The sequence below is a fragment of the Simochromis diagramma genome, unplaced genomic scaffold, assembly GCF_900408965.1.
Source record: "Simochromis diagramma unplaced genomic scaffold, fSimDia1.1 OVJJ01000136.1, whole genome shotgun sequence".
Taxonomy (NCBI): Eukaryota; Metazoa; Chordata; class Actinopteri; order Cichliformes; family Cichlidae; genus Simochromis; species Simochromis diagramma.
This window is the reverse complement of record NW_024387167.1, coordinates 17,703-32,457: the sequence shown is the minus strand read 5'-3', so window position 1 is coordinate 32,457 and position 14,755 is coordinate 17,703. Positions and strand designations below refer to the sequence as shown.

Below are 14,755 nucleotides of genomic sequence, written 5' to 3'. Positions count from 1 at the left end.
CCTTCCTTCCGCCGCTCACCACCATGGGAAGCAGAGCTTTCAGCTGCTCTGCTCCCAGGCTGTGGAACTCTGCCCCCTGAAATAAGAAATATTGGTTCTCTCCCCCTTTAAATCCCAACTCAAAACTCATCTGTTCAAATCTGCATATTCACTGTGAATCCACTGTTTGTTCATTTTATCTTGTGCTTGTATTTTATTGTTCTTATTCTGCCATTGTTTTACTAAGTGTTTTATCCTATTGTAAAGTGTCCTTGGGTGACTTGAAGGCGCTCATAAATAAAATTTATTATTATTATTATGATGTTTGACTCCGAGAAAATGCCGCAATGATCTGGGTGACATGACTTTTTTTTCCATCAGTTTTTTTTCTAATGAAATATTACTTCCTGATTTTGCAACTATGTAAAATAAAGTATATAAGTGCTGCTCTTAGATCTGTTTCCCACTTCATTCCCACTGGAAGGCTGAAGCTGACGGCTACTACTGTTACAGAAATAGATCACCTGCTACAAACTCTCTGAATCTCCTTTCTCTTTTAACCACCTGTCACTTCAGATCTTGTTTTCCACAGAGATACTAAACATAAGCATGAAGCTGCTGATTGTGTCCGCACTTCTTTGTGCAGTGATGGCTTTGACATCTGCTATTGGTGAGTACTGGAGTATAATGTGCTTATGGAATAGAATGGGAAACTGATGATGAAAGTCAACATCTGTTTGAATATATCCAGATCTTGAAGATGAAGAGGGCAGCAGTGGTACAGAGGAACTATTGCTTACAGGTCCTGTGAAAATTTCCAGAATATATTCTGTCATTCTGAACAGAAGTGCAAGTCCAGCAGACACAAGCTAAGTTTGTGGTACAAAATAATTGTTATGGGTTATGAGAGAAAATAAATTGAAAAATGAAATGTTTAACGTTGGCACCATCTGACCAGTTACAGTATGAATAAATGTACAGGCAGGAGGCACCTGATTTTATGAAGGAGCATATAACTATAATATAGGAAAGTATGAAAAGAGTAAACAAACACAGTTATTGAGTGTAGGGCCTGTGAAAAGCAAATGTTTTACAGTCTGTTTTGAATGTAAGCACAGATGTAATTGGCCTCAATTCTGCAGGAAGCTTATTCCAAAGAACGGGACAACCGTACATGTTCTTTGGAACAAGTAACACCACATTTAGCTCTAATTGTGCAAACAGTTAAAAAATACATCTGTGGATCTACAAGGTCTAATTGGGTCGACACTGAACAAGCCAGAGGTGCACTGGGGGGCAAAGCTTGAGCTTGAACTAACATAACAAGAAAGTTCTGTTTCTTAAACAGGGAACCTTTGCCATGTTACCCTAGGTTGACTTCAGTATGGGACTACATGGTCAATTACTGTGTATGTGTGAGGACTGGTTGCTGTACCTACTGATCATTTAAATAGTTCTGCAGTAGTAAACTGCTAAGAGTAAACACATGGATCGATTTCTTATAGTCATTTTGAGATAAAATGTTCGAACATTTAACATACAGTGCTTCACAGATTTATTAGACCACATGTCATAAAAACTAGATGAGTGATAGTCTAATACACTTATATCATCCTTTTTAATTGATAGAAATTAACATTTGATATTTGATTTGAAGTGTAACACATAAGAAGAACAAAAAACCCCAAACAAACAAACAAAAAAACCCCAAACCAAGTGGTCCAAAAAGCTAAAAAACCAAAATGACTGTTCCAAAAAGTACTTTAGTGTTGCTTTGTATGCTTGTCTTCAGGAGAAGATCATGTTGTGAAGACACCCAGACGCTGTCCAGTTGGCTGGAAGATGTACTGCAAACGATGCTTCCTCTATGTTTCCCAAGCCCTGTCTTGGGCTCAGGCTCAGGTAAAAATGTGCATTTAACCTTATTCTTCATGGATTGACTTTAATGCTTTAATACTTTGTAAGTATAGCTTTGTGAAATCCTTAATCCTTTTTTGTTTACTTTGGGAATTTTCCCGTCTCTTGAACTCCACTGTAGAAAAACTGTGAGCAAATGAAGGCAAACCTTGCATCTGTACACAGCTACAGAGAGCACAAGTTCATTCGGAGGCTGATATGTCGTGCCACTCGCCAGTGTAAACCTACATGGCTCGGAGGCTCAGATGCAAAAGCGGTATACATCTCATCATTATGCAAATTCTGACAGATAAAGTATTGTTCTGCTTAGCAAGTACCTTGTTTTGTACCCTCTGTTATTTGAGAGTTTAGCTTGTTTGTAAATGTATTATTTTCTTTTCTGTTCTGTTTCTAGAATTATAATTGGACTTGGATCGATGGAACAAATTTCAGATATACAAACTGGTGTCATGGAAAACCGAGCAATAATTATGGCCACTGCCTGGAGATGAATTTTTCAGGTAAATATTTAAAGAAATCCCTTAAACAATAGTGTAAGCCCTATTAATGTTCAGGAAAAAAGCCACAATACCCTCTTTTCCTAAATAATATTATTTATTAATAGTAAATAGTTAATACAAATGCTGCATCTTGTTAAATAACAATAAGTGAATACCAAATGTAATTGTTTTTGTTTAACAAGTGAATAAAAACATTAAATTTTATAGGAATAAAATATACAATAATTTTTGCATTGTGATTTGATAGTAGTAGTAAATACTCACTGCTATTAATCAGTTTCAGTTAATGTGATTTTTGTTGCTTACAGCAAAAAAGTGTTTGAATGGTGTGTTCTTTTCCTGCCTCCGCCCATCTGTCTGCGTCAAGAAAATCTGGTGATTCCTGACCTCATACAAAGGCATGAAGTAACTGGCAAGAAGCAAACTGTCTCATATATCCCCCAAAGAGTCCGCTTCTCATTTTACATCTTTGCTTCAGTTCTTTTGCAGTGATGCTGAAAAAAAATGCAAATAAATGACAGAAAATGTAGTTTTTCACTTTCAGGAGTGTGTAATGGAAATGCTGCTTTTAGCAAAGGTTCAAGTACAAAAATGAACTGTTCTTTCTGGGCTTGTCTGTATCATTAAAATCTTAAGCACTGAATCAAACTGGTCACATGTTCAGGGGTTAACTCATATAGTTCAAGCTATTATTGTTTTCTCAAACAATCAATATAAATTCACGCACCATGATATAATCAAAGTAGGTACAAATCTAGTTTTAGACTCAGAATGCATTCAAACCCTCTAAATAGCAGGTAATTGGCAAAAAATGTCCAAGGATGACCTAGCTGGGATCCTGTGTATATGTATGTATATATATATATATATATATATACAAAAACAATTTTCAATTTTGTTGTAGTTTATTGCACTTTTTTGCAATTAATGTAGTACTATGGACTATTGCATACATGTTATTAAAATATGGGCTATAACAGTTGTATTGATGTATAGCAACTTGAAATGCTCCCAAAAATGGCACTACAGCATGTAAAAATATAAAGTAAGCTCTGGCGGACTTGGTTCTATGGCAGATCTTAAAGGTTAAAGGTGCCACTCAAGAACGTGGTCACACACTGGACTTGGTTTTATCACATGGTCTATCTGTCCCATAACGTACTTGTCGAGGATGCGGTGTTCTCTGACCATATGCCTATTTTATGCGATATTGTTCTTTTTAATCCTGTTCTTAAGCGTGCTGTACCTGCTCGATGTTATCGTGCTTTTGGCTCAGATACCGCGGGCGGTTTTCCATATTGTTTGACCAATTTATTTCTTATCCTCCCGAGTTGTCCACCTCAGATGGATTAGTAAATCTGTCCTCGACGCTGTTGCTCCTTTATATTCAGACAATGCAAGCTAAAGGCTAGTCCTTGGCTAACTGATTTTACCAGAGCCACTAGAAAAGAATGTAGAAGATGTGAAAGACAGTGGAAAAAAGATAGGCTGTGTGTCTCTATGGAAGCTCTTAAGACTAGCTGGAAAGTCTATCAGAGAGCAGTAAAGGCTGCCAAGCACTCCTATTTTTCTCAACTTATTGCTGCCAGCTCGCATAACCCTCATGTTCTATATAATTATATAAATTCTGTAATTAATCCGGAAGGCTATATTCTTTTGCACTCTTCTGTGGTTATGTGCAATAAGTTTCTTAATTATTTTGTGGAAAAGGTTGCTAGTTTGAAACCTCTGACTACCTATTGCTGACCGTACGGAGACAGCCCTCGTAAAAAATTATGAATGACATCCTGATAGCGACAGACCGTGGTAAATATGCAGTGCTGGTCTTGTTGGACATGACCACTGCATTTGACACTGTGGATCACAATTTGCTGATCTCCCCGCTTACAGCACTGTGTGGGAATTTCTGGTTCGGCACTTTTGTGGTTAAAGTCTTATCTCTTAAATAGGACCTTTTGTGTTAAGTTGGGGTCGGCTTCATCCTCTGTGGCCCCTCTGCTTTGGGGTGTGCCACAGGGATCTATTCTTGGACCGTTATTGTTTTCACTGTACCTTTTGCCTTTTGGCGTGATTTTCCAGAAACAAAGTGCCATTCCATCTATACGCAGATGACTGTCAGCTCTACTTACCTTTTAGTCATTCTGATAGTCTCCAAACTCGACCTCTGCTTGACTGCCTTACTGATGTCAAAGCATGGATGGCAAAAAACTAAATTTTAATGATCGAAAGACAGAAGCAATTTTATTTGGCCCAAATCATTCTTCTCATACTCCGGATGTTGATCTTGCAGCTTTGACTTCCCAACTAAAGAGTTCGATCACAAATCTTGGAGTTAAAATTGATTCTGCACTTACCTTTGATGACCATGTAAACGGGGTGGTAAAATCAGCATTTTATCACCTCAGACTCTTATCAAAGGTTAAGCCCTTTCTTTCCTAGTGTGACTTGAAAGTGTTATTCATGCCTTTATTACCTCATGTTTCGATTATTGTAATGGCAGAAGAAAATTTGATCACATCACTCCAATTTTGGCCTCTCTACACTGGCTTCCAATTGAATTCAGGATCCGTTTTAAAGTCCTTTTATTGGTTTTTAAATCTCTAAATGGTTTGGCACCTGTTTATTTGTCTAACTTGTTGAAGCCCCACGTCCCACTCGTTCCCTTCGGTCAGCTGAGCAGTTGCTGCTTTCAGTCCCAAAGTCACGGCTGAAACTTGGAGACAGAGCGTTCTCTGTTGCTGCGCCGATGCTTTGGAATAACCTTCCTCTCCATATTAGACAGGCTACATCAGTGCCAGTTTTTAAGCCTTTATTAAAAACCTATTTTTATTCCCTGGCTTTTAACTCTGTGGGTAACTGATTTTTTTTTTATTACTATGTGCATATTAGTATTGTACAGTTTTTAGAAAGAGGACTCACTATATTTATTATATTATCTGTATAGCACTTTAGAGCACACCTTTCACTTTATTAAAAGCACCTTATCAAGCACTTTATTTAGCATTGCACTTTAAGCATGGATTTGCACACAAGTTAAATATTTATGACTATTTATTGGGAATTTTAAAATCAGTTGGTGGCCTTGTTTCAGATCCTGCACAGCTGCTCCTCGTCAAGGAATGTGGTGGTTGTCTTTGAGGAGAAAAGAATGGTGATTGAGATTGTGATTAAGGCTGACCAGTAAGGAAACTAATGCAAATGTGTGTGTGTGAAATCTAGGAATAAAAGTGGTGCAAATAAGTGTTTGTAAGATAATGATTACTCACCTTTCTTGCCTGTGTCCTCGTCAAGGTGTTTGGGCAAATGTTTCACCTGGGGTCCAGACACCATTTAAAGGTTCCGGGAGAGACCATTGGAAAGAGAGTGTGGTATTGAATCTTGTTGTGCTTGGGTTTCTGGGTTTTTATAATACTGGGTTTGGTGTAAAATTAAAGTGTGAACTATTTATTAATATGAAAATGTGAAATGTATTTATGTATTTATTTAGTCTTATTATTCTTGATATATTGTATACTGTGGTGGAAGGTTGGGATTTAAGAATTTACCTGAGAGTGGAATAATGGTTAAGTCTGTGACAGCTGAACATATTTAAGGCTGCCAGTTGTCATTAGAGTGTGGATTTTGTGCTGTGAACAAGCTTGATGAGTTAATTGTTGTAAGGAGAGCTGTATAGCAAATGAGTACTTTTGTTCCACCACACTTGTCTTGGTTCATCTCACTGTCTTTCCAGCTGCTAAGGGCCGCCCTGTTACAACAGCACTTTGGTTTGCCAGGTGTGTTTTTAAAGTGCTATATAAATAATGACGCAGGGTTTGCTGAACTTGTGTTGTAGTGCAGGTGTCAGAGCAAAACATAGATGTTCCCCACAGTGAGAGACGATAAACTGATTATCAGCTAACTCAGACATTTGACCAGTCACAGTATAGTACTGGCAGCAGAAATATAGACAAATTTGGAAAGGTTAAGCACATAATACACATTGAAAGAAACAAAGCAGTGTCCGAGAGAGCAAAAGCACTGTAAAGTAGAATCATATTAAACTTGTGGGCTTTAAACACTTTTGTCAGACTAGAAGTGAGCTGCTCTAAAGGTTTTCCTATTTGGAGCCAGGAAAGAAAGCTGTTAAATGAACAAGACATGGGGGAATATGATGAGTTATAAACAACAAAACTGCAGCCCTGATGGTGTTTAATGGTCTGAAATTAAAGAATAAATATAAAAACTAAATTCATTTCTAGGCATAGGATAGTTTGTTCGACACCAGTTTATAAAGTACTTTTTTTTTCAGGTGAACCTCATGATATGAAGCCAAAAAAACAATGCCCTCATGGTTGGACAGAGTACTCCAAACGCTGTTTTATCTATGTTTTTCATGCCATGTCTTGGGCTCAGGTAAAAATGTGGATTTACCATTCGTTTTTATGCATGGACTTTAATACTTTCTTACACAATGCTTTGTAAATTTAGCTTGGTGAAATCCTTTTTATTTTGTTTACTTTGGAAATTCTGCTGCCTGTTGATCTCCACTGTAGAGAAACTGTGATTTCATGAAAGCAAACCTTGCATCTGTACACACCTTTGAAGAGTAATGTTTGTTCAGCACCTCATATTTAATTCCACACATGCAAGTCAAGAAACATGGCTTGGAGGCTCAGATGCACAAGAGGTATCTGACTAATCATTGTACAAATATTTATAGACATTATGAGACAGTTAAAAATCCACTTATCAAACATTGTTCTTTGGTATCACTGTCTCTATATAGTAGTTGTTTGCACTTTAGCTTGTTTTTAAATGCATTATTGTCTATTCTGTCCTGTTTTTCAGAATGGTTATTGGTATTGGATTGATGGAACACAGTTCAGATACACAAACTGGTGCCCTGGACAGCCAAGCAACTCGTATTATGAGCAATGCCTGCGGATGAATTTTGGAGGTAAATTAATCAGAAATCCCTGAAAGTATAGAGTGTGCTGGGTGTGCAATGGTATGTCATGTTTGGAGAATATTTTTCTTTGATAAACTGGCTACATAAGGGATGATAACAAGTAAAAGAAATATTAAAAAAAAAAAGAATAAATAATAAAGACTAGACAAACTATGACAATCAAGTGGATGAGTCTGGCAAAAGCCATAATCATCCACTTGTGAAAGTAAATCTGTTGGGCATTTTCTTGGTCGTCAGACTATAACTCTGATTGCTACAATATATATACATATTTACAGAGTGATGTGATAGTATAATTAACAGTGAATATTGACTAATATTATTGTTATTATATAAACCAAAATATTCCTTTCAGCAATGCTGATTTTTGGTCTTAAGTGTTGGGATGATGCATACTGTACCAACCTACTGTCATCTGTCTGCACCAAGAACATCTGATGATTTCCGCTGACATGAAGGCATGGTAATCCTGGCAAAGAAGCAGTCACTCTCATACATCCTCTACAGAATCTGTTTCTGAGGTTCAGCTTTACTTATTTTGTTTAGCTCTAATGCAACATAAGGAATGAAGTCACATGTGGCATGATTGGAGTTGGATTGTTTCTCTTTGTAGAAGCAAACTGAAAGTGTAATGGAATGAACGCTTTTCTTGCAAAATGTTATTTCCCCAAATGAACAGTTTTTCTTATTTTCTGTATCATTAAAATCTTAAGCATTGATATTTCTGAGTGACTGTCAATTTGAAGAGAAGCACACATTTACAAGGACAGGTGGTAAGCAAAGGTTTTATTGATGTGCAACTTTTTAAAAATATTACATTTAAAAGAACATATGAAGTGGCAAAAATGGGGCTTGAAGACCTGATTGACTCTCTGAACCTCTTTTACAGTATCTCTATCAATGGTTTGGGATGACTTTTACAGTAAGGCAGAGAGCCAGACCTCGGGATCTCATAAACATCAGATCAGTGCTAGCATGATAGGATACATACTGTTACGAAGCATGTTTCTTGTATCCACTAAATTTATACTATAGCAGTAACGTCCCAGTCAGTTTGAGATATCGTACACGCGTGGGTTTCCTGCCTCAACTTATATGTGGCCCAGCTGCACATCTGGTAATAGTTAAAATGAGCACCTTCTACTAAGGTGGATACCTCAGACTCTTTACGGCAGACTTTTGGAGCCATCGTGAACACAAGTACTCATTCCAATAACAGAATATTAACAGAATATTAACAAATAAATACATTTGGAGAAATAACAGCTGTAGAAAACTTGTACAATCACCATCACAGATCAAGGAGTTGCAAGGCCCTTAATTAGACAGTCGTGGAACAATTCAAAGAATGTGCCTTGTCCATATGTTGGCTACAAACAGAAGGGTCATCTCTTTCCCATCACCACACAAATCATTTACTAAATATAACTTCTGAAACTATTTTGTCTGTACAAGTTTCCAGTGTGACAGCTTTTCATTTGACATGCTCAGTTATTTCTCGTTCGTTATTTTGCCATAAAAAGCATATAAATCATGATAATGATCATATCTAAAGATGTGACTTATTTATAAATACTTACAGATCATTATCAGATCCACCATTAGGTAACAGCCTTGGTGAAACTGTGAAGGAAAAAACAGCTTTTAAAAATATGCTTTAAAAGTGTAGTTCAAGTGAAGTTCAATTTCAATTTCAAAAATTGATGAACAATTTCATAAGAGCTATTTTTCAATCTCTGACCTGTAAGATTCTTGGTAAATAAGTTAACATTTTCTGCACCAATCACATCTTAACATGACAAAGAATTTTACTGAGGTCACTGAGGTCAATGTCCAAAACACAATGGTACATTTAATGCACACTGACCTCAATGACCTCAGTTTCTCCATCAGTTGCTGTGCATTGGGGATGGAAAAGCCTGAAATTGCTGTAGAGGAGCCTGGCTTCTGTAATGAGATTTGGCAAAAGTACAGACATTCTGTACTTAAGTAAAACTATTGGCACTGAAATGTACTCAAAGTAAGTAAGTAAAAAGCCGTTTTTGGAGTATATTTCTGTTTGTGTGCAAAGCTAACTGAACCTTGTGCTATAATAACATAATAATAAAATAATTTAAGTAGATGGGAAAACAAACTTTACTGTAACCCTTTTTTTATAATTATACTCTCTGTGAATCAGAAGAAAAAGAAGAAATATAAAATAAATTATATTTTCTGTTGTCTACATTGTAGTGGGTGACTTTGCCTGTAAACAGGATCTCACCATTATCAGCTCAAATTCATACAAATCTCTCCTACACTTGATGTAACCTAACTCTGACCAAGAAACCACAGCCACCAGTGTGTGACTGTGCACCAGTCACACACTGTTCTTTACTTTAAATCAATCACAGTACAGCAAACTAACCTGTTTATCTAATTTCATTTTAGATTTAATCATCACATTATAAAAATGAGTGTAAAACAAACAAACAAACCAATAAAAATGACAAAAAACAGAAAAAGTGCAGAAATAAAAACTCATCGACATGTCTATAAAATATTCATATCCCTGCAAAAGTTGGCTGTCAAATGTAATGAGATCAAGGAGATATACAGGCTTTCTTCATGATTTCTGGCCTGAAAAGATTTTCTAGGACCCTCAAGACAACTAACATTAGAGCAAAAGGTCTGAAGTCAAATAGGGATTTAAGATGACTGGATTCAGGAACAGGGACTATGACAGCATTTTTTGTACATGCTGTATATATCATGCTGTAAAGAAAATGTCATGGAACTGTTAGGGTCGAAAGCTTTAGATTTTTTTTATTTAAATGATTAGTTAGAGCTTTTTTCATTATTTTTTTTATATACACAATGCAGTTCTGCTCATAACCGAGTTGGCGCTTCGTGTTTTGAGGGTTTTAAGCTTTGTCTGGCGTTATATTGTGGACGTTGAGTGCAGAGGGATATTTTGCAGCATGCTTACACATACACTGTGTAAGAATATTGTCTCTAGGTCAGGAAGTCCGAACAAGATGTCCTGACCTGGGCCTTAGAAATCCGCAGAAAGCCAAGGCTTAGCCGCGGTTATTTTTCTTCTCTGTCTTTCTGATTCCAGGAGGAGCAGATATGAGGCGAGGTCGGACTGAACGGAGTGGATTTGAAGGGAGACATCAGGATGGGTGCTGGGAGAAAATGACCATAATAATCTTTTGTTATTGTCACAGTATATGAGCTGTTACAGTCCAATGAGGGTCATCTTTTGTGTGAAGCAGTGAACTGCTTCACACAAAAGTACAGTGCTGTAACTTGTAATTTCAACTGCCAAAGCAGATTAAATCTTTTAAATGATATTTAATATATTTCTCCCAAATTCCTTCTGAAAAATGTGAGCATGACAGAATGCAGGAGTGAGCCTCTGTGCATCATTTGAGTAAATTACCTCAGATAATCACAAACGCTAACAGAACCATCCCGTTGTTATGTTTAATAGTCTGAGACTGCCATTGCACAGTGAGTCCTTCTCCTGCACCACTTCCCATGTGTTTTATGTGTGCATTTAATGATTAGTCATTATGTTAAACTCTTTTCCCAAGTCCCCAACAAGTCCCAGGGGATAGTTTCACCTCACAATATTCATCTTAGTAAGTTTGTGTCCAATGTGATCATGATTTCAGATAATCTTGACTTTTGGTGTTTACAGAAAAGAAGTGTTGGGATAATAAGAGCTGTACAAACCTCCTCCCATCTGTCTGTGTCAAGAACATCGGATGATTCCTGGGTCACAGCAAAGCATGATACACCTGGCAACAAAGTTTCTGATATTGCAACCGTACCTATTTTATTTTGCTGTAATGCTACATAAGGAATGAAATGACTACTGCTATAACTTGGAGTTTGGTTGCTTCTTTTAATAGAAACAAACTGAATATGTAATAAAAAAGAATTCTTTTCTTGCAAAACTTTATTTTCCCAGAATAAACTGCTTCTTTCTTATTTTCTGCAACATTAAAATATTTGTGTTGACACTTCTCTTCGAAATAAATTTACAGGAACTAAATCTGTAGAGTAGGGCAGGTGATGAATAAATGATGAATAAAGATTGTGTCTACATCTAACCATTTGGTTTTAAATAAAAATAACACCTAGGTTTAAGAGAGCACATGATGCTGTGGAAAGAATGGGGCTTGCAGGACTGATTTACTCTCTGAACGAAAAAAGGATTTTTATTTATTGTCAAAAATTAGAAATATGAACACTTGTAATGCAACTTCAATTGAAGGATGACTTATTCAAAATGCACAAACCTAAAAAAGCATAGCCAAAAAGTGCTCTTCTAGGAGGAAAAAACATAAGAAGTGCTTCACTCGTGCTCTGCACTATGTTGATTTCTGAATACTGTGTGAAACCTTTCAAATAAACCATTCTTCAACAAATCATAAATTACCTGTTTTACAATTACACTTTCAAGAACCTTTGAGGCAAAAGAAGTTTGAAGATAGTTAAACCAGCTGGGTCAGGTGATTGATTTTTAAGTAATGGTTTAATTCAGGGATGGGCAATTCCAGGCCTCAGGGGCCGGTGTCCTGCAGATTTTAGATCTCACCTTGGGTCAACACACCTGAATCACATGATTAGTTCGTTACCAGGCCTCAGGGGAACTTCAGGACATTGTGAGGAGCTAATTTAGCCATTAAAATCAGCTGTGTTGGTTCAAGGACACATCTAAAACCTGCAGGGACACCGGCCCTCGAGGGCTGGAGTTGCCCACCCCTGGTTTAATTACTGCCAATTTAAACGGCTGTGGTGCACAGCCCATTAATAGAGATAGGTTTATCCCTTTATTGTGGCGGGAATGAATTCTATTCTATAAGTTCCGGGTCAATTAGCTGCATGTCCCTTGAAAAGCCAGGAGATGGCAGTAGTGCAACATCTTGGGATGCAAGCTGCCGTTGAAGAAGATTATTATTATTATTAATTATTAATTATTATTATTATTATTATTATTATTATTATTATTATTCATGTCCTATGTCCCCTGCTCCCATGGCTGCTGCTGTCCCTGTGGTTGGCGTGCTTGTCAGATATCGACAAATTACGGACTACATATCAATTGACAGCGTGCAATAACCCGGGCGATTCATTCAACTTTCTACCCTCTCTCGATCCACTCAACGGTGAGTTATTTGGTTGGTTTGTTTTGTTACAATTAATGAAAATGCAGAGCTGCGGTCGCGCATTCTAAACACCGGTAAGCTAACGCCAGGCTATTGACAATTAAGTGCAATTACTGGTTTTAATTATTGAATATTGTTTTTGTTTTTTTTCCACTATGGCCGAATGTTAAATTAACATTTCAAGAGTTGAGTGAGTGATTTGGTTTTGTAGTTTTGTCCGTTTTGGATGTTTTTTTGTTACTTTTTTGATAAAATGCCAGAATGCCTATGGGACTTTTGAATTGTGTTAAAACTCCTTTTAGTTAATGAAAAAAACATGAGAAATATTTGTTGCGCAACACCTAAAATTAAATCTCTTTTGTAAATATTTGATTAACCTTGGATTATGTTTTTTAGCCTTGTTGCTAATTTACTTTACTTTGATGGGACCCATGTAAATGTTTTTCAGTAGTATTTTGAATGAGATTTATCATAAGAGATGATGACTATGAGATGTTATGGTTTGTCTGGTTATTGGTTTGATTGTTGTATGAAATATGGCATTAATTATTTGACTTTGTTATTTATGGCTTTATTTATTTTGTCATGGCAGTAGAACGCTGTTTCATTTTCTTCTGTGAATGCTAATTTATGTTTGACTTTGTTTTGGTCAGGTTTTTGTTTGTTTTTTTCCCCCCTGCGATCAAAGCAAGCCACCCAACCACCGCTGCATTGTGGTAGGACCTGTGAATCTATGGACTAAATTGAACTGTTGCTACATGGTCAATGGAACAAACTGATCTGATACTGGACTAAACCTTGTCCCACCTCCGTTGGGGACCCAATAAGCTGTTTCGTATTATTACCATTATTTTTGTTTGTGCTATATATGCATATATTTATATATTTTTTGTACATCAGTCTATACATTTCGCATTGCCATAACATACATACTATATATATTTTTGAGCTCTATTTCTATTTCCTGTGTTTTATTCACACACTCAGGCTCCGTAGTCGAAACACTTCTGATTAGCTCATTATCTATGAAGCTGCAGTCAGGCGCTCTGTCCTTTAACGCATTACATTATCATATTTAAGAAACCATTAATTAATGGTAAGACTTCATTCAGCAGTTCTGTAGGGATGGGGTTGCAATAGACACAGGGATGGAAGAAGTGATTAAGTCAGTTAAATCAGAAAGATTATAGGCCCAGTTTAGCTCAGTGGGTGACCAGGTGGCCAGAAAAGCAGCAGCTTTCAGATTAGAGTCTGACCCCTAGCCATTTGCTGCATGCCTTCCCTCTCTCTCTCTCTCTCCTAACATTCTTCATGTCTGTCTTTACTGTAAAAATAATCTTGAAGGAGTGAAAGAAGCCATCTATGTCCACTGTGAGCGACCATCTTTGAACAGAGGCGGTGGTTTATGACACCAACTGTCTGCCATCTATAACCCAGTTTTGAGTTCCCTCCCCAGACGCCTTAACGCCCACTCACATCCTGGGCCTCAGGAAATCGCATGATAAGGTGGGGCCAGGTTTCACAATGAGCTCACCTGAAACCCTGGCTGATTGGGACCCACACCCGCTTTCACATCTTGGCTCAGGTGATTAGAGGATCATCTGGGGTCCTGTGTCCCTCTTTGGGGGGCTACTCCCACTAGGTTTATATCTGGGACTCTCCACCATTTGACCTTAGAACTGAAGAAGCTTCTCGGATGAGAGGTGAAACGTCTTCAAGCAACTTAAAGAAGTCCAGACGCTTTTCTTTACAAGCTCCTTTGACTACGATGACCTGGATGACTGAGAACCTTCACAGACGAAAAGTGCAAATAAAATAAGTGCAAAATTTCTTGTAGTGGGGAAATGAAAACAACAATGTCACACCTGACTGAAAGATACTTATTAAAATATGATTTGCTTAATTTATGGAGAACTTATATTTCTCATGTTTTTTCATTGAACATATGTTTTGGAAACATTCAAATTCTCTGGATGTTTGAGTAATCTGAATAGACACCAGTCTTTGTTTACTTGTCATTTTAATCTTGCCAAACAGCAGTCCTATTCACTACCAAAGTGAACAACGCAGTCACTTTGTAAGACCAGACTGCCTAACCAATGCGCTGTCTGAATTGACCTACAAGAAAGTCTACAACTCAGTGCCTTATACATGGATCCTGGAATAGAACTAGAACTGTACAAGACTAGCAGAACCCTAAGAGCCTTCACCAGAAATTCAATATGGATGTGGTGAACAAAACCCTGAGACAG

General features: G+C 37.2%; 2 protein-coding genes across 2 annotated transcripts; both read left to right on the top strand.

The window, feature by feature from the left end:
• Positions 1 to 421: 421 nt before the first annotated feature.
• Positions 422 to 5,580, top strand: LOC120744447 (ladderlectin-like). The gene is made up of 7 exons (XM_040048864.1): positions 422 to 649; positions 731 to 781; positions 1,772 to 1,881; positions 2,018 to 2,152; positions 2,291 to 2,396; positions 4,687 to 4,775; positions 5,470 to 5,580. Exons 1-7 carry the CDS (start codon positions 589 to 591, stop codon positions 5,578 to 5,580), a joined length of 663 nt encoding a protein of 220 aa, XP_039904798.1. The 5' UTR covers positions 422 to 588.
• A 1,004-nt stretch (positions 5,581 to 6,584) lies between these two features.
• On the top strand, positions 6,585 to 10,560 carry LOC120744446 (galactose-specific lectin nattectin-like). The gene is made up of 3 exons (XM_040048863.1): positions 6,585 to 7,062; positions 7,224 to 7,332; positions 10,445 to 10,560. The coding sequence occupies exons 1-3, from the start codon at positions 6,985 to 6,987 to the stop codon at positions 10,558 to 10,560; spliced, it is 303 nt and encodes a 100-aa protein (XP_039904797.1). The 5' UTR covers positions 6,585 to 6,984.
• Positions 10,561 to 14,755: the final 4,195 nt, after the last annotated feature.